Source organism: Schistocerca nitens, chromosome 6 (assembly GCF_023898315.1).
Source record: "Schistocerca nitens isolate TAMUIC-IGC-003100 chromosome 6, iqSchNite1.1, whole genome shotgun sequence".
Classification (NCBI taxonomy): Eukaryota; Metazoa; Arthropoda; class Insecta; order Orthoptera; family Acrididae; genus Schistocerca; species Schistocerca nitens.
The window spans coordinates 179053519-179074780 of record NC_064619.1 but is presented as its reverse complement, the minus strand read 5'-3'; the positions used below and the strand labels follow the sequence as shown (position 1 = coordinate 179074780).

General features: G+C 37.6%; 1 protein-coding gene and 1 long non-coding RNA gene across 3 annotated transcripts in view; one reads left to right on the top strand and one right to left on the bottom strand.

Annotated features, from left to right (window-relative positions):
- LOC126263214 (uncharacterized) overlaps positions 1-21262 on the top strand; it is a 110914-nt gene that overhangs the window by 11367 nt on the left and 78285 nt on the right. For both annotated transcript variants that reach the window (XR_007546866.1, XR_007546865.1), the window contains exon 2: positions 4330-4407. This is a non-coding gene — a long non-coding RNA (uncharacterized LOC126263214). The remainder of the gene's footprint in view (positions 1-4329; positions 4408-21262) is intronic.
- Positions 1-21262, bottom strand: part of LOC126263213 (UBX domain-containing protein 6) — a 77059-nt gene that overhangs the window by 3091 nt on the left and 52706 nt on the right. The window contains exon 8 of the mRNA XM_049960284.1: positions 11026-11155. Coding sequence (XP_049816241.1) covers positions 11026-11155 — 130 coding nt within the window. The remainder of the gene's footprint in view (positions 1-11025; positions 11156-21262) is intronic.

Below are 21262 nucleotides of genomic sequence, written 5' to 3'. Positions count from 1 at the left end.
CAAATGTCTGTCTAAATCATCCCCAACATCAGAAATTACCATCAGGGCCCATATGTACCATAACTAAATACACTCCTGGAAATTGAAATAAGAACACCGTGAATTCATTGTCCCAGGAAGGGGAAACTTTATTGACACATTCCTGGGGTCAGATACATCACATGATCACACTGACAGAACCACAGGCACATAGACACAGGCAACAGAGCATGCACAATGTCGGCACTAGTACAGTGTATATCCACCTTTCGCAGCAATGCAGGCTGCTATTCTCCCATGGAGACGATCGTAGAGATGCTGGATGTAGTCCTGTGGAACGGCTTGCCATGCCATTTCCACCTGGCGCCTCAGTTGGACCAGCGTTCGTGCTGGACGTGCAGACCGCGTGAGACGACGCTTCATCCAGTCACAAACATGCTCAATGGGGGACAGATCCGGAGATCTTGCTGGCCAGGGTAGTTGACTTACACCTTCTAGAGCACGTTGGGTGGCACGGGATACATGCGGACGTGCATTGTCCTGTTCGAACAGCAAGTTCCCTTGCCGGTCTAGGAATGGTAGAACGATGGGTTCGATGACGGTTTGGATGTACCGTGCACTATTCAGTGTCCCCTCGACGATCACCAGTGGTGTACGGCCAGTGTAGGAGATCGCTCCCCACACCATGATGCCGGGTGTTGGCCCTGTGTGCCTCGGTCGTATGCAGTCCTGATTGTGGCGCTCACCTGCACGGCGCCAAACACGCATACGACCATCATTGGCACCAAGGCAGAAGCGACTCTCATCGCTGAAGACGACACGTCTCCATTCGTCCCTCCATTCACGCCTGTCGCGACACCACTGGAGGCGGGCTGCACGATGTTGGGGCGTGAGCGGAAGACGGCCTAACGGTGTGCGGGACCGTAGCCCAGCTTCATGGAGACGGTTGCGAATGGTCCTCGCCGATACCCCAGGAGCAACAGTGTCCCTAATTTGCTGGGAAGTGGCGGTGCGGTCCCCTACGGCACTGCGTAGGATCCTACGGTCTTGGCGTGCATCCGTGCGTCGCTGCGGTCCGGTCCCAGGTCGACGGGCACGTGCACCTTCCGCCGACCACTGTCAACAACATCGATGTACTGTGGAGACCTCACGCCCCACGTGTTGAGCAATTCGGCGGTACGTCCACCCGGCCTCCCGCATGCCCACTATACGCCCTCGCTCAAAGTCCGTCAACTGCACATACGGTTCACGTCCACGCTGTCGCGGCATGCTACCAGTGTTAAAGACTGCGATGGAGCTCCGTATGCCACGGCAAACTGGCTGACACTGACGGCGGCGGTGCACAAATGCTGCGCAGCTAGCGCCATTCGACGGCCAACACCGCGGTTCCTGGTGTGTCCGCTGTGCCGTGCGTGTGATCATTGCTTGTACAGCCCTCTCGCAGTGTCCGGAGCAAGTATGGTGGGTCTGACACACCGGTGTCAATGTGTTATTTTTTCTATTTCCAGGAGTGTATGTGTTTTGATGTTCCTTACCTCCTGTATTAAATTGAAGTAGTTGTTTTGGAACACTATGCACACTTTACCCCATTCAAACAACTGTAATGAATCTAATATTTGATCACACTGTGCTTCGACAACCGATTAATAGAAGTATTAAGAGAACCATTTTGACTGAACATCCTCAATTGACAAATGTGCCGGTGTCATGATTTAAAATGCTTCATTTCCCAATAAAATGTTGAACCACTCATGCCTGAATGCGACAAGTACAATATTCCACTTCATGGGCTGTGCTTGATGCTTGTTTTCCAACGTGCCTTTCAACATTTTATTGGATGATTAAGCATTTTAAATCATGATGCAGCAGTTTTCAGTCACTTAATATCCCCTGAGCTCATGTGTTTAAAAAGTTATACATGCATAAAGCACCCTGGTCCTCATTCCTTCACCACTACTTTGCTGATTTCATCTCAACAATTTATCTCTACTGAAGTGAATTACTGTCAACAGAAGTGACTGTGTGTATGTACACACACACACACACACACACACACACACACACACACACACACACACACACACACACTGTTGTTCTACCAATATGTACAACAACTACCGTAAATTAAAAGTTATATAAAATAGAAAATGCATACTATCCCATACATTATTTATGTTAATTGTTATATGTCAAATAGATAAGACGTAGAGAACCCCCTCCATTATGGAAGGGGCTTGGTGCATGAGAAAAGGTGCAAGTGGCAGTCAATCTGGGCGGCAAGAGAGAGAGAGAACGTTAGGCAGTCAGTGGCCAGCAGTTGCATAGTCAACACCGCAGGTGCCAAGTGGGGCATTCTGAAACCAAATCTATGATGGTATGGCCTCGGATGTGGTTCCAGCTGAAAAATGGTGCTCTCGCATGTGGAAAGGCTCTAAAGATGATGAATACGTCACCAAGAAGAATTAAATAGAGTTTAAAACTGCCAGAAGGAGACCTGATAGCCACCACGTGCTTGCCGCCTCTATTGCGCCACTGCTCAACCTACTTTGGGAAACATATGTATGCCAGTATGAACCAGTGTGTTTGTGAGTGCTTTTGCAATAATAATTCAAGTGTTGCAAAATTTGAGTTTGAACTTTGAATCTGTCCTCTTCATGATACCAAGCAGGGTCCTATCCTAAAAGTGCTAAAGGCAGAGTATCCTGTTCATGAAGAAATGCAAATTTGTTTCTATTTAGATGTGCCTAAGTTTCAGTTTTAAAGCATACAAAAGTTGCTAGTTAAATCATTTGTTTCATGGGAAAAGAGAGAGGTACATTATTTTAAACTTGTTAAAAAGCTTTATTTTGCTTTGAATTGCTACTACTTTGATTGTGCAAAAGTTTAGTGCTAAAGCGAATAAATGTTGATAATTAAAATCACTTGCTTCTCAAGTAATGAAAAAGGCACATAATGCCAAACCTATTTGAAACTTTACTTTATCTTGAATTCATTTCCGAAGTTAAATAAGAATATTGCTAGTGTAAATTATTATGAAGCACCGAGGGCTAAATAATCTTACGTGGGGTTGTAATTCTGCATTTATGTGATGCAAGTTGTTTCTTAAGTGTGTGCATAGTTGCTTATAAAGGAAGGGACAGTTTAAGGGCCCCCACTTTAATCTTTGCTAGTAGGAAAAGGTTAATTTCAATTCGGTTTTTGCTATTGAAATCTGGAACATTTCCACAGTAGAGTGAACATGAAATATCTTAGTACAGAGTTAAAATATTGCATTTTTGATGTGTATGTGTTAGCCAAACTTGAACTCTTGTTAGGTGCCACTTAATCTCTTTGAGAACATATTGTGCTGAATTAATTAATGGTTGAGGTAGTAATTATAGTTAACAAGAGTAAAGTCTCTTTTACATTTCTGTGATTGCTAACCTATGCTATTAATAGCTACTGCTATCCACTGTGCATTTCACCTGGTAGTTGTGTGTGTTCTTTGCACTTTACTAAGTAAGAATTTATGAAAGTCCCTTTTGCAAGAGTATATTTAAATCCACTGAAAATAATGTTTTCACATTATTATGCCTAATTAGGCTGGTGACCATTTATTATTTCATTTGAGGGAACTTTATTTCCTTCATTTCTTACAAAATTATAGTCTTTCTGCTTTCTACTAATTGCCATAGTATGAAATTCATGTTCGATACCCTCTATCCATTAGGTTAATACATGGTCAATTTCAAAATTCCTCCCAGAGGGTAACGCTATACTGTAGGTTTATGTCATATTTGGCATTTACATTCTGCGGTAGCATTATACTTGGCTTTCCTGCGACAGGACTAAGAGTTCAGTTATTAGGAAACAAGTAGCACGCACTGCCAATAGTGTTATAAGTCGGAATACAAATAGCAATAAAATAAAATTTATTCCCATATGTTAACTTTAGAATACACACATTATCAGTGTACAACTAACTTTTTTTTTTTTCTCAAAATAAAAAGAAATCCTGTTTTGAAATTCTGAAAATTTTAAAAACATTTTTGTTTGGGAATGAAAAAATGATTTTAATTAATCGGTCAAGCAGCCCACAGTTTTAAAGATTACAATACACTGAATAAAATGGTATAAATTTTATGTCTGTATATCAAATACTTTTTGAGATATTGCCATTTTAAAGTTTCCAAACATGGCAAAAATCACAGTTTCGGGAGCTTTAAAAATAAATAATTCAAAAACTAGAAGTTCAAAAAAATTTTAGTTTTGGATTTTATCTCATTCTGATAAATAGAATAAACTGATAAAAATTACAAAATTCTAAACCACCAGGGTTAAAATTTATTTTTTTTTATTTGTTGATTTCAGATGGCATCAAACTGCATCCAATTTACACCTCCACAACACAGTATCTTGTGTATTTCTTCCTGCTATTGTTACCTTAATGTAAGTATTAAGACATAACATAAAATTCTTACAGGTGTAAACAACCACTTTATTTTGTCCACGATAAAAATAATGCCACTACCAAATAATGGCACTACCAAATAATAGTGGATAACACTGTCTGTATCCAATGAGGTACAAACAACATTAGGTACACAACACTAGACTGCAAATTATGCTACACAAAATAATTCCATTCTGTATGTCTGACATCCAGCCTTAGCTTCATAGAGCCAGTAGATACACGTACTAGCAACATTCACTTTCGAGATGATGTTCAAAGTGACCATCTTGCATTTGCAAACACTTTGCCACTCGCTGGATCATACTCTGCTGGACCCTTCACAACACACCTGCATCCACCGTTTCTGAAATGGCATGAACGTGAATGTACATCCATGGGTGGAGTACTATAATCCACTTCCTTTAAGTGTCCCCAGACATAAAACTATAGCTGATTAAGGTCTGGGGAATATGGAGGTCAGAAAACTGGATCTCCACAACCAACCCATTTCCCTGGAAATGCTTCATTTAAATAGTTATGCACATTCATTCCAAAGTGTGCAGTGCACTATCATGTTGAAACCCTAGCTGTCGCCGAACACCAAGCAGAATATTTTCTAATGAATTAGGCAAAGTATTAACTAGAAATGAACAATACCGGGGCACATTCAACACGTCCAGCAATAGGTAAGTCCCAAAAGCACTCTTCCCTCATTTGCAGCCCACAGGTTTATGCCACTGTGTGCCTGAAAGCTGTGTTCACAATGACATGTCAGTTGTGTTCTGACCAATAATGGAGATTGAAAAACCTTCATGAGTGAAACTAGATTCATTGGAACATATCACACTATTTATAAAATGTTAGCCACTCACAAAACTGTACTGTCAAATGCGATCTTCTGGCTGCTGGTGTTGAGTTAACGTGTAATCATGTGGATGCAGTTCTTCATCATGCAACACTTCAACAACCAGTCTTTGAATTATTGGAATTGCCTTACAATATTATGGGTAATTCATTGAGCTGATTGGTGAACGGATTCAAGACTCAGTTCTGTGTTTGTGGGGTATGTCTAATACTTGGACAACCTCTACCCATTGCTTGTGGATACAGATTACAAATTTCCCAAATGAAAAACATTCTTATCAGGATGGTGTCTTTGATGGTACTGCACAGCATATGTATGAGCAGCAGCAGCTTGGTTATCAGATGTGTCCAGCACCAAAAGCATATAAACATATTCATCAACAGTGTACTCCATCATACACCCACCCTACATGAATTTGACAGGACCAGTTATGGTTGTACACTGCGCAGTTGATAAACACGTGCATGCAGTTTAATGGATCCCACTATCATGTAATAGGCCACTGCCACGAGACAAAATTATGTCCTGCTTACAAATGACGAGAACTAGGAAACGGATGTCTAAAAAATAAAAATGGAACCTGACAGGGGTTCAAGCCATAACTCCACCATGGTGCATGCAGGTTTAATGTCCCAGCAGTCTATTCAGTGAGTTACAACAGGTGGTATGGTAGTGCGTGGTGATACAAGTTCCTATGTACATGCTGATGCGCTGCACAATGTGACAGTATTGCCAGTTTCTTGTTTTCATACAAGTGTTTTCAAAATGAACCTAATCTGATTTTGCTAGATCAACTTTTGTCTTGAATCTTGATGAGGAATCTCATGCAAACCTCCAAGTAAGGCGTTTTCTCTTCGCCCTGTATACTATAGGTATCTGGCCCAAAGGCTTTCTGATGACACTCACAGTTCACATGCCAAAAAAGTCAAATGTAAAGGAGTGCAGATTACAAAACTATCAGCCTTATTTTTCATATTCCCACAGCCGATGTTCATGTAATACTGAGACGAATGGAAAACAAGACAGAAAATAATTTGTCATAGGATCAATTTGGATTCAGGGGAGGAAGAACAAGAGTTGCTGAAAATTGGGTATGTTGATGGAAATAAACAGATATGTATGTGAAGTGCTTTATTTGTGATGGTAAGCTGTACCAGTACCTCTGACAAAAAAGAAACAGAATCACAGATTTTGAGATTTGGTACAATGACACTTTTGCTATGATTGAAACAATGTAAAACAAATGTTTTATCTACACTTTGGAAATGCTCAGAAAAGCATTACAATAATGTTTTAAGAAGTCTAAACTTCAAAACCATCCCATGGAAAATCACAGTACCAAAACATCTTTTTTTTTTTTACAAATCAAGCACTGTGTATGTTATGTATCATAAACTGCGAAAAAAGTTTTTGAGTAAGAAAAGAAATCATGTTAAAAATACTGAAAAAAATCTGAACACACCAGATGGACAGGAAAGTTAAGGGAAGATGGACAGGAAAGTTAAGGGACTGTGATTATGATAGATCAATGATAAAAGAGTAATTAACCCTTCAAGCCAATAGTTTCCAGGCTTGAACCTAGCCTGCTGGCTGTAATTTATATGCCCTGGAGACACACGAATACATCATTTCAGTTAAATTGCTCTAGCACAAGAATTCTTTGTCAAAAATAAATGAAATTTTCAGGAATTGTTAACAACAGTCCTTTACCGTATTTAAAACACACATGTGCACTTAAACTTTCAGCCTAGTAAACTTTGAAGCCATCTCCAAAACAAAGTCCTACATCAAAATCTCTCCCAGCGAGTTTCGAGAAGTTTTGTTATGAGAGACAGCCTGAAATTTATATGTATATCTTCCTTTGCCTTTTAATAGGGCTGGTTCAAGAACACTTTTGCACACAAGTGACTTATCACTTGCTGTCCTCCCTATCCCTATTTTTGCTTGTAAACTTCACCAGTGTCAGTTTTCCCTACTAAATATGATATACACAGCACACGAATCTTGCACTTGGGCACCTCTCTCAACTTGGCACCCCAAGTGGCGCCTCAAGCAGTGGCTTGTGTCGCTGTGGCTTTAAACTGGCCCCTCCTTTTAAATGGCTTAATAAACAGTAAATGCACTGTGCACTAAAAATTATAGCAGCCTTCTGAATATTTTCACATACCATTTTACAAATATGTTTCTTTCCACAAGGCAATTTGTAGTTTGATCTCTTCAACTATCTCACTTCCAAACAAGGATCTTGGGTAGTATTGCGTATCATCAAGAGATGGCAGAGTTGTTGTTGTGGTCTTCAGTCCTGAGACTGGTTTGATGCAGCTCTCCATGCTCTCTATCCTGTGCAAGCTTCTTCATCTCCCAATACCTACTGCAACCTACATCCTTCTGAATCTGCTTAGTGTATTCATCTCTTGGTCTCCCCCTACGATTTTTACCCTCCACGATTCCCTCCAATACTAAATTGGTGATCCCTTGATGCCTCAGAACATGTCATACCAACCGATCCCTTCTTCTGGTCAAGTTGTGCCACAAACTCCTCTTCTCCCCAATCCTATTCAGTACCTCCTCATTAGTTATGTGATCTACCCATCTAATCTTCAGCATTCTTCTGTAGCACCACATTTCGAAAGCTTCTATTCTCTTCTTGTCCAAACTATTTACCGTCCATGTTTCACTTCCATACATGGCTACACTCCATACAAATACTTTCAGAAATGACTTTCTGACACTTAAATCTATACTCGATGTTAACAAATTTCTCTTCTTCAGAAACGCTTTCCTTGCCATTGCCAGTCTACATTTTAAATCCTCTCTACTTCGACCATCATCGGTTATTTTGCTCCCCAAATAGCAAAACTCCTTTACTACTTTAAGTGTCTCATTTCCTAATCTAATTCCCTCAGCATCACCCGATTTAATTTGACTACATTCCATTATCCTCGTTTTGCTTTTGTTGATGTTCATCTTATATCCTCCTTTTTATTTCTTCTTCATGAATTTTAATACCTACTCCGAATTTTTCTTTTGTTTCCTTTACTGCTTGCTCAATATACAGATTGAATAACATCGGGGAGAGGCTACAACCCTGTCTTACTCCCTTCCCAACGACTGCTTCCGTTTCATGTCCCTCGACTCTTATAACTGCCATCTGGTTTCTGTACAAATTGTAAATAGCCTTTCGCTCCCTGTATTTTACCCCTGCCACCTTTAGAATTTGAAAGAGAGTATTCCAGTCAACATTGTCAAAAGCTTTCTCTAAGTCTACAAATGCTAGAAACGTAGGTTTGCCTTTCCTTAATCTTTCTTCTAAGGTAAGTCGTAAGGTCAGTATTGCCTCACGTGTTCCAGTATTTCTACGGAATCCAAACTGATCTTCCCCCGAGGCCGGCTTCTACTAGTTTTTCCATTCGTCTGTAGAGAATTCGAGTTAGTATTTTGCAGCTGTGGCTTATTAAACTGATTGTCCGGTAATTTTCACATCTGTCAACACCTGCTTTCTTTGGGATTGGAATTATTATATTCTTCTTGAAGTCTGAGGGTATTTCACCTGTTTCATACATCTTGCTCACCAGATGGTAGAGTTTTGTCAGGACTGGCTCTCCCAAGGCCGTCAGTAGTTCCAATGAAATGTTGTCTACTCCGGGGGCCTTGTTTCGACTCAGGTCTTTCAGTGCTCTGTCAAACTCTTCACGCAGTATCGTATCTCCCATTTCATCTTCATCTACATCCTCTTCCATTTCCATAATATTGTCCTCGAGTACATCGCCCTTGTATAGACCCTCTATATACTCCTTCCACCTTTCTGCTTTCCCTTCTTTGCTTAGAACTGGGTTTCCATCTGAGCTCTTGATGTTCATACAAGTGGTTCTCTTATCTCCAAAGGTCTCTTTAATTTTCCTGTAGGCAGTATCTATCTTACCCCTAGTGAGAAAAGCCTCTACATCCTTACATTTGTCCTCTAGCCATCCCTGCTTAGCCATTTTGCACTTCCTGTCGATCTCATTTTTGAGACGTTTGTATTCCTTTTTGCCTGCTTCATTTACTGCATTTTTATATTTTCTCCTTTCATCAATTAAATGATGGCAGAGTAACACAGTTTTAATGTGGAACTGCAATTGTCAGTACGTGGCCAGGTTCCCACCAATGCACACATGTGCAGTGCTCGAGTACATACTGGCTTTCTAGCTCAAGAGGCTGCTGCATGAATCAGAATTCAAGTTTGATGTCCTCAACAATGATTGAACATATAAGCAACACAGTGTGTTCTCCTCACAGGGAATCAAAATTGATCATTACCTTGGTAAAAAGGAGTGTTATTGTCACTAGTTCCTGGTGGTTATGTTTTTAGGACTACTTCACAGTGTTACTAATATTTAAATCTCTTTTACAATTGTAATACACATACAACATAATTATTATTTGATGCAATTTTTAATGAAAAAGTTGAATGTAGTTTCATTTTAGACATTATTTGGTATGAAATTCTGACACTGTCTAGTATGAGAAACATCTAAATAGAAGACAATGGTGTGAGTGAAGAGAACTGCTACCACCACAATACATGGTGATGAACAAAGTACTTGAACATTATAACTTTGCTACAGAAAGAAGACATTTAACACTCACTGTTTAGCCTAAGATTGAATCAGTACAGCTTTTCATAACACTTGATTGTAACAGATATGTTAGGAATTCAGGGGTGTAATCAGAAAATGACAATTTTCACTGCACATGTGTACTATTCAGATGCACTATATGCTGAAAGTCCCTGACAGAACAATGAAATTGAACCTGGACAACAACAAAGCCGTTCCACAATTCTGAAGGCAGTTTTGTAGAATGAATATATGGAGATGAATCTTTTCTGCCCCTGCATTTAGAACCTGACAAATTCACAAATTTATATTCAGTTTTGTCTGAATAAAGAATGAACTCACTGTTCTATGAAGATTATATAAGTAAATTCACACAACACAAAAGATAATAGATATTGCATATAAATAAGGTACTGCAATACAACTGAAGACTGAATGGAGCATCATAATGTGGAAAGTAAAGTAAGTGAGATTAGTTGTTTTAGTATGAAATAAATCTTTAAAACAATGCTTACAGAACACAGTCAACCCAACTTTCATACGTACTACATTGTTAATATACTACACCTGGTGAGAATTAAATGTAACTAACACCTATTTTATCTTGCACTTCCATCCACAATGAACAGCATATCCCACGCTTATAGCAGCTTTCTACCCACACAAATCCCGAAGTCCAATCTATGACCAAAGGCAATCTGAAAAAAACAGTTGCAAGGGAAACTTGTCAGCACAATATGGTCAACTTTAGTTACTCCTTTAAAATCTGTGTCTTATGGATTCTTTGCATATCCTCCAACAGCAATTTCTTGAAACTGCTGAGATGAATACTATTCCTTCAAAGCATCAGTTGGTCTTGCAATCATTCTGACCTTGATTTCCACTGTTTCCATGCCAATAATTGTCTTTGCCCCAGTTCCCTCCTATCATTATTCCCTCTTTCCTCAAACTAACTGCATACTTTCACACAATGCCAATGTGCTTTGCTCCACATGCTTTTCTTGACAGTCTACTTTGATCCTGCTCCCTCTCTCCAGAACCCCTTCATGAACAAGATGCAAATATGTTGCCTGGACTGGGTAAATTTTCGGTTAATCTATCTTTCTTTTGTATACATCCTCATACAATTACCATTGTTTCATATGACATACCTGCAAGAGTATTCCATCTGGAAAGCGAACCCTGATTAAGGCATATCTGTATTTCTTCATTTCTCTGAGTTCATCTTTCTCTCTCATAGCTTTTGTTCTGAGCATCATGCTCTTTTCGATTGTTTCAGCTCTGAAAATAAAAGCAAAATGTAGCATCTATTAATTGTGTAGTCATACTAATGAAATCCAGACACATTAATCAATTATGACACAGAAAAGAAAGGGAATTTTTTAAGAAATGGGGAAGAAAGAGAAAAAGAGAGAATGAAAAAAGGAGCAGCAGCACCAGCACCACCACAACACACACACACACACACACAAAAGAATTTTTATATACAAAGATTGTGCCTTTCTGACCAGACTACAGATAATGGAATCTTAAGACACAATACATTAAATGAAACTCTGAATTAGAAGTGAGTTCTTTTGTGCTATAAACTTTTCTTTACCCATGCCAGCCTTTGCATGTTTTCATCGGCTATCTTCCTTTGGAAACGGATATTTTATCCATTTAAAACACCCCTTTCCCATAAAACCAATCTTCTGACAAACATATTTCTTTCACTGTGCCATTTTTATCCCCCATCTCATCCCATAATTTCTAGCTTAAAATCATTAAACTTAACCTAGATATCTCTTGTGAATCACAAGTGTATTCTTCCATAACTGCTTTTAAGCAAGGTTGGAATCCACCATGTTTCTCCAAGAGAGCTCAATATCCATAACCTGGGCACTCACTAGAAAAAAATATCCTAAGCTGCTGTGGTAGGCAAAGTAGCTACCAGTGAAGGAAGAATCACTCATGTAAATACCCATGTTCATTATTGAAAGAAACCAATTACCTTTTTAACCAGTTTTCTAGAATATAGGCACTACTCTGCATGAAAGTTGGTATGGCATAATATGATTTTCTAATAGTTCTAAAGCTTCTGACAACTGAGTGCAGAGTATTTCCACATTTCTACCAGTAAAATGACCAAACAGTTGTATGTTTTGAGAAGTAATGAAGGACAGCTTAAATCACTTAATAAAGGCAAGGCCACCGGGCCAGATTGTATACCTGTCAGGTTCCTCTCAGAGTATGCTGATAAAATAGCTCCATATTTAGCAATTATATACAACCACTCGCACACAGAAAGATCCATACCTAAAGACCGGAAAATTGCTCAAGTCACACCAATACCCAAAAAGTGAATTAGTAGTAATCCACTGAATTACAGGCCTATATCACTAAAGTCGATTTGCAGTAGGGTTTTGGAACATATACTGTATTCGAACATTATGAAATACCTCGAAGAAAACGATTTATTGATACTTAGTCTGCATGGTTTTAGAAAATATCGTTCTTGTGAAACACAACTAGCTCTTTATACTCGTGAAATAATAAGTGCTATCGACAGTGGATGTCAAATTGATTCCATATTTTTAGATTTCCAGAAGGCTTTCAACACCGTTCCTCACAAGCGTCTTCTAACCAAACTGCATGCCTATGGAGTATCGCCTCAGTTGTGCGACTGGATTTGTGATTTCCTGTCAGAAAGGTAGTAATAGGTGGAAAGTCATTGAGTATAACAGAAGTAATATCCGGTGTTCCCCAAGCAAGTGTTATAGGCCCTCTATTGTTTCTAATCTATATTAATGACATAGGAGACAATCTAAGTAGCCGTCTTAGATTTTTTGCAGATGATGCTGTCATTTACCGTCTTGTGAGATCATCAGATGATCAAAATGACTTGTAAAATGATTTAGATAAGATATCTGTATGGTGCGAAAAGTGGCAATTGATCCTGAATAAAGAAAAGTGTGAAGTTATTCACATGAGTACTAAAAGAAATCAGCCAAATTTCGATTATGCGATAAGTCACACAACTCTGAAGGCTGTAAATTCCACTAAATACTTAGGGATTACAATTACAAATAACCTAAATTGGAATGATCACATAGATAATATTGCGGATAGAGCAAACCAAAGACTGCGATTCAATGGCAGAACACTTAAAAGGTGCAACAGGTCTACTAAAGAAACAGCATACACCATGCTTGTCTGCCTTATTCTGGAGTATTGCTGTGTGGTGCGGGATCCGCATCAGGTGGGACTGACGGATGACAGCGAAAAAGTACAAAGAAGGGCAGCTCGTTTTGTATTATCGTGAAATAGGGAAGATAGTGTCACAGACCTGATACGTGAACTGGAGTGGCAATCGTTAAAACAAAGGCGTTTTTCATTGTGATGGGTTCTTCTCATGAAATTTTGATTACCAATTTTCTCGTCCGATTGCGAAAACATTCTGTTGCCACCCACCTACATAGGGAGAAATGATTATCACAATAAAATAAGAGAAATCAGGGTTCGCACAAAAAAATTTAAGTGCTTATTTTTCCCGCGTGCCGTTTGAGAGTGGAACGGTAGAGAGACAGCTTGAAGGTGGTTCATTGAACCCTCTGCCAGGCACTTTATTGCGAATAGCAGAGTAATCACGAAGATGTAGATGGCCCATGCTTTTATGGGATAAGATAAACCTGTGACAGGACTGCAATAGGAACTGCAGGATGAGTAAACTGGGCAGGTCTTGCAACTGGGTCTTCCACAAGGATATGATAACAGCACAGGAAATCTGTTTGCTACGTCCAGGGGATAGTGCCTGACTGTGACGGCCTTCCTTTTGTTTAATTAGATTTTCTGAATCATTTCTATATTTGCTATGATCTTTTTCCATAAGATTTCACTGGAATGGCTCTCGTTCATTCTTACTGGGTTCTATTTTCTTGGTGAGCATGCATTTGCACAGCAGCAGATGCACACTCACCCAGAAAATAGAACCAATAAAGAATGAATGAAAACTGTTTCAATGAAATTTCACAACAAAATGTTCCAGCAAGTAGAGAAATTTTTCAGAAAATCTAATGTTCGATGTGGCTTTCAAGTTTCCACCATAAATTGTGAGTAAAACATGACACATTTGATGCCTCTGGAGTATACAGGATTGATTGTAGTAACTGTGATAAACATTATATTGGCCAAATTGGCCATTCTTTTAACTTGAAGTTTACGGAGCATTCACAACAGCGCAACAAAACTGCATTGGGATTGCACTCATCAGAAAGTGACAATACTGTAGGGAGCGTTGAGAATAATGAGTTTTCTCCACAGGGTGCAAAAAGGCTGTGGTCGCAACTTGTTAGATGAACTTCAAATTTATAAAGAAAAAAGAAACAACGGCCAGCAACACTTTTAGTTGACAGCGTGATTTTGTGCCCAATGCTGTGCTTTGTTTGACAGTGTTCTACTTTAATCATTGAACACCTCTATTGGATATGTATTGCCTTTGTCTTTACATAGTGTAAAGTGCTTTACATATTTGCTTTGTTTTCTTATGCTGAACACATCACATCACTCATGTATTTACTTGCCCTATCTCAATTTATACAATATATATCATTAACTAGTTAATCCTATTAACTGACTGGTACAGTCCCTTAGACAATTTCTCATTTTGATGGTCGCACCAAAAGATGGCGCTGATTACTTACTACAGTCTGTTGTTTGATCCATTTGGCTTCTTTCCCTGCTTAAGTTTATCATTTTTATATTATTCTGTTAGCTCCGTAAGCTTGTTCTTAAGAAAGTCATTATATTTTAATCTAGAATTTGGCACAAGAGGATATCACAATTATTGTCACATACCTATTTCCTTCTTCACAATCTAACTTTAGTCATGTTTTTAATTTATTGCATTTTATTACTGTCATAACTTATACATCTGGTAAGCCCACTATAGACATTATCTACTGTATTTTTTTTAGTCAATATTGTACAATTATATAATTGATAAATACATGTACACCTACAGTAGCAACAGCTAACGAGCTTATGACATTAACATTTTGTGGCTACTGTTATGAACAACAGTGCTGTTAACAAGGTAACTCACCTGACACTGTAGCCTAGTATATGCCGTATCTCAAGTGTGTGTGATGATGCTAAGTTAGTTAGTTGGTTACATGTTCCATAGATCATTTGAATGATTTTTTTAAAGAAATGATGTGACAACAGTCAGTTTACAGAATATGCATACCATGATCAACGCTAACATTAATGAACACATTATTATTTTATTCCTACTTATGCAACTTAACTTAAAAAGAAATTTTTTCTTTTTTCGGGCTACCAGTTGAAATTCCTCAATGGAATAGAAGAGCTGTACAGGAGAAATGATTTTAAATTAGACTGACAACTTGCTTTGCTACCTGTCTGACATTTTATGTTACTGAGCAAATGTTCAAAACATTTTATTGCTGCATACTGAATCCCTCTCTCAGCCACTGACAGCTTTAACAATGGGTAATAAAGATATTTTCTCCGCTGGTGTTCTCAAATTTTGATGGATTATTTACGATGAATTTCATTAGCGAAAATATGAACAGTGACTGCACATTTAATTGCCAACTTGAAAAAGTATCTACATGACACATTATCCTTACCGCTCACTTTTGTGTGACCAATACTTACTTTCTATGTGATGAGTTACCCCTGAACATCATCCCGTATGGCATTATTGAGTGGAAATATGTAAATATGCCAGGAGATTGATACATTTGTTTCCAAGATAAGCAATTGTATGAAGAGCAAAAGTAGCTGAACTTAATTGTTTGAGAAGAACAGTAATATGCTTCTTCTAGCTCTAGTTTTAATCAATATGTATGCCCAAAAATTTGTAGCATTCTACCCTAATTACTGACACCTGCTCATGTGCTACGTCAATTGCTAGTATGACTATTTGTTCTGCAGAACTGAATGTAGAGTTCTACCTTGGTGCCCGTAACAGCTGTGTGTTGGTTAGGAGGAGGCCAGCTGAGAGCCTGCAACCTACCTATCTGCCTGCTAGACACACTGGACCTACAACTGGAATTATGGTCTTGAGTGCAATTTCATACGACAGCAGGAGCACTCCCATGATTATCTCATGCACCCTGACTGCAAATTTGTACGTCAATCCAGTGATTCAACCTCTTGTGCTGGTATTCATTAACAACATTCCATGGGGTGTTTTCCAACAGGATATTGCTCACCTGCGTACTGCTGTTGTAACCCAACATGCTCTACAGAGTGTCGACATGTTGCACTGGCCTGCTAAGTCATCAGAACATCTCCAATAGAACAAACATGGGCCACCACGTTAACTGTCCCTCTATTGCCCAAGTGGAACAGGCTTAGAAGACCATCCCACAACTGACATCTAGTACCTTTACAACGCAATGCATGCATGTTTGCATCTTTGTATTGAACATTCTGATGGTGAAATTGGTTATTAATGTACCAGCATTTCACATCTGCAATGACTTACATTAATCTGTGATCTTGCAATGTTAATCACTTACATATGTTACCTACACCAATGTATTCCCAGAATTTCATCACTCTTTATTAATTATTTTCTGTTGTTGCGATTTTTTTCTGATAGTGTATAGAAGAAATAGGGGTGGACCCAAACTTGAACCCTGTGGGGCTCCCTTTCTGATTTTGCCCCAGGCATTAAAATTTTCTACCTTTCCAACATTGTCTAAATTATTCTGCATGACCCTTTGCACCCTGTTTGTTAAGTATGATTCAAACCAGCTGTGTGTAATACCATCAATTTCACAAAACCTGAGTTTTATAAGAGATCATCATGATCTACACAATCAATGGCATTGGAGAGCCCACAAAAAATACCAACTGGTGATATTTTATTATTTAAGGCATGTATTATTTGATGAGTGAATATACAAATAGCATTCTCATTCAAGCAACCTTTCAGGAATCCACACTGTGATAAGTAAATTGTTTCCATGTAAGTGTGCTACTACTCTCAAGTACATTACTTTTTTTACATGTTTTGGAAAAAGGTGTCGGTAAGGAAACTGTACGATAATTGTTTAAGTCTGTCTTGTGATTTTGAGTTTATCTTTTGATGATGCCACTATGGCTTCATTAAATTAGGACATGTTTTAAAATAGGTATGCCTCGTATTTAAAGTGCATGCTTTCCACATGGGTAGTAAACAATCCAATATTTGTATTTGTGTTTATCCCATGTTTTGCTGCAGATAAGAAGATGTGTAATGGATCTGGGAGGTGGTTTGTTTTTTTTTTTTTTTTTACTGTATTTGTCGATACCAAATTGCAATTTTTTTTTATACTTTTTGTCAGAATTTATTGTAATTTGCCTTATTATATGTTAATTTACTTATGTTTTTGAGAGTGAAAGCATATTGATTACTATTAGTAAATGTATCGAAGAATAGCAAAGAGACTGATTACAAGTGGAAGCTTGTGTGTTGTGTAAAATATCTTTAACGCTGGAGTCGTCTTTGACTATAGTCAGTTGGCAGGTAACTCTTGGTGTGTGTTGACGGAAGAACAATGTGAAGGTCGCCGTCATAAATAATTTTGAATTATGTTACTATTTTTTTTGTATTAACCATAAAAAAAGAAACTACATTTGAAGAAATGGTATTTGAAACACCAAAATGAGGCAAACACGTTGAACCACATCTTTTCTGCAGCCGACAAAGATGCATTGTGGAATCATACTTAGACAACTGAAGCCAAGACTAATATCGCCTTGCAAACGTCTAACGGAAAAGGTACTGTCACGAAATATGGCAAATTTAAGCAAATAAAAAATAGTGACAATATTTTCAACTTGTGTCTTAGCCAGGATAAAATATTTCAACTGGGGACTGTAGCCGGGATATTGTGTTCACGAGATCTTCAACAGTGCTACGAGGAAGAAAATTTTTGTGTGTTAATACCAGTTTCTTCAGAATGTGTGTTACAGTATTTGTGTTCATCGGGAAGTAAAAGTTTTGAGAAGAAATGTTTCGGCAAAAAATATAATTTTCGACAGAAGAAAATACTTCAAGAATTTTGGTCAACAATCACATGAATGGAAAACATGGATTTGCAACAGTAGAAGAGTGTTCCAGATAAGTCACGAAACCCTCGTATTTTGTTAAAACAATATTTTTATCTTGTTCTGTATTGTTGTGTATAAATTTTTGTTCTTCACAATGACTTATGAGATTTTTGAGAGTATTGTGCCTAAAGTAGAAAGTAGTAATTTAATAGACTTCAAAAATCAGGACAGATCAAATGAAACAGAAAGAACCGATCAATTTGATTTAAAAAGTTTTCTTGTAAATTTCACGAAAGATATTAAACAATCAATTGACGACAATAAGACTTACTGGGATGAAAAAATTGATAACATTTTGTTGCAAGTCCAAGCAGTCAATACCCAAGTGGGTGATCTTTCGAACAGAGTTGGCAGTGTTGAGGAAAAAATTGAATCTGTGGAAGCAAAAGTAAATGAAACTGATGCTAAATTGAGCGGTGAAATTAATACTGTAAAAAATGAGTTACTGGTAGAGAGGGAAAGAAATTTAATTGAATTTAATGAGATAAAAGGGGAAATTAAAAATTTGGATGAGAACACAAAAGTTTTAGTAAAAAATGTACAACAAGAAACTGACAATCGTTTGGTTACTCTAGAAAAAAAAAAATAGAGTGCAATGATTTAGAAAACAAAAAATCTGTCAGAGAACTTAGCGAAAAACTTGAAAGTTTTGACATTGAATTTCAAAGCAAAAATCACAATGTCAACACATGCAATCTTGTATCTAATATTCCAGTGAAGCACTTTTCGGTAGATGGACCTTTACATTCCGTTGATTTTATACAGTATTGTAAGGATTGTTTTTTACCTCACTCACCAGATGATATGAAAATTAAATTTGTGAAAAAATTCTTGGAAGGGGAAGCTCTGACTTGGGCAAACCAGATTGTAACTTTGGGGATGACCTTTTCAGAATTTGAATCAAAATTTCTGGAAAATTTTTGGGATGATCTTAAACAAACTAGAATCAAAAGTGAATTTTTGAATGGGAGAAACTATAGAGAATCAGATGGGAACATGAAACAATTTTGCAAAAGTGGACTTCAAAAACTTATTCATTTAACAAAACCTTTCGATGACTTGATCAAAATTGATACCTTAAAGAGAAGATTGCCATCAGCAATGCAGTTGAGTTTAGTTCATTGTCCTGATAGTAATGTAGAGTAGTTTCTCAATTATACTGAAAAGTTGGATAGGGTAACAACAAGAACACACAGTGGGTTTACTCAGAAAGGTAATGGTCAAAATTGGGGAAATGATAACTTTCAAAAAAGGGAACAAAACAATTATCATGGTGTCAGTCAAAATTCATGCGGATATAACAATTTTCAAAAGAGGGACCATAATTTTTATCCAAAACAAGAACAACATTTTTGCGGAAATAATCAACAAAATAGAGAACACTTTGGGGATCAAAATCACAGAAATTTTGTTAGAGATCAGTACAATAGAAACTACCAACAATCAGGTAATGTTTGGCATAGGAATGGGAACAGAAATGTTGATCAGAGACATTGGCAGAACCACAATCAGCAGTTCAAACAGAAACCGGAAATAAAAAACGAGTAGATGCCCCCTTGAAGGTCCGCACAGTTGAGGCAGAAGGTGAGCATGATGAAAGGACCAATGGATGTGACTATCATAAACCCAAACATGACAGTTCCAAACCTAAGCTATCACATGAGGTCATTAGTTGTTACTTATTGAAGAAATTTCAAGAGGAAAATAATGATGATAAAGATAACATTTTCAGTACACAAGAACATACAGTAGATAAAAGTAATTGTGATTCATTTAATTTAACAGAGTTTTACACTTGGGCAGAAAAGAACAACACTTTGTCAGATGATGTAATTTGTAGTAGTTCAGAGATGTGTGTGAATGAAAGAGAGGATGCTTGCTGTGAGAATGAAAATGTTGGTGAAAGGGATCTGGTAACTTTAGAAAGGGGAAATAATATTTTGGGGGATAATTTGAATGTGTATGACCTGAATATGTGTAATGATAATGATGATGATGACAAAGTTGATAATGATGGTAATGGTATTGATGATGATGTTGAGGAAAGGTATTTCATTAGTTTAAATAGGGAGTTGGGTATACACATGGTTGAAAATGGATTAAATAGTGAGATTATAGAAATTCCCAGGGATGTTACCAGGATGAATAAAGCTCACAAGCTGGATGTATGTGAAAGTGTGAATTTTGATGTTGTTGGTAAAGAATCTGACTACACAAATAACGATGACACATGTATAACTTCTAGCGTAAGTGAAACTTTTACAGATACTAATGTACACACACATTTCTTATGAATATATGGCTGAACAGTGAAACTATTTCTTTTGACAAGAACTTTAGAAAGATGCTTATTAATGTATGTGAAACTGTATGTCCTGAGTGGTGGAAAAAGATGAGATATTTTATTTTTGAAAAGCTGAAGGATAAGTACTTCAATAGTATACAATGTGATTTGGATGAAAATTCTTGGCTATTTGAGATAATAGAGAGTACTAATGACAATTTTGTATCTTGTGCAAATTTTATAACAGTGACAAATAATACATGTAATGATATACCATATGATTCTGATAAGTATAGGTTTGGGGAAATTGAAAGTGATTTATTACATGAGGATACAGGTTCTGAGAAAAGTGATCAATTTTGCAGTCCTTATATAAAAGTTCAAATTGGGTCATGGATTGGTAAATGTTTAATTGATACAGGAAGTGAGATCTCGGGAATATCTGAAAGGTTAAGCAAGAAATTGAAAGTGGGGAAAGATTATGTTGAAATGCCAGTTGTTGGGGTAAAGATAAAAGGTGCTACTGGGAAGAGCAGTAAATTGGTAAAAAGCCATGCTTTAGTGACATTTTTAATTGAAGGCAAGTTGTTCACACATGGATGTTTTGTAATTCAGGAATTTAATGAGGATTTTCTTTTGGGTATGAATTGGATAGTAAAAGTAAATACAGCATTTGATTGGGTTGGAAGAAAACTTTTGATAGAAACTAGTGAAAGGGAATACATTCAGACAAATTTTGTGAACACACTTGGTGATCAGAGTAATGGAAATTTTGACAGTATCAATTTACCAAAAGAAAATAGATTGGAGAATATTGAAACTCATAGATTTGTTACTGATGAAGTTGAATTTGGGAATTTAAAAAATTTGAAAATTTCAGGAACACAAAATTTATCTGGGGAGCAAAAACAACAGTTAGAAAATCTGCTGTGGGAATACAGTGATGTTTTCGGTGACATACCTGGTAGGGTAAAGGGTTATCAGTGTGAGCTTCA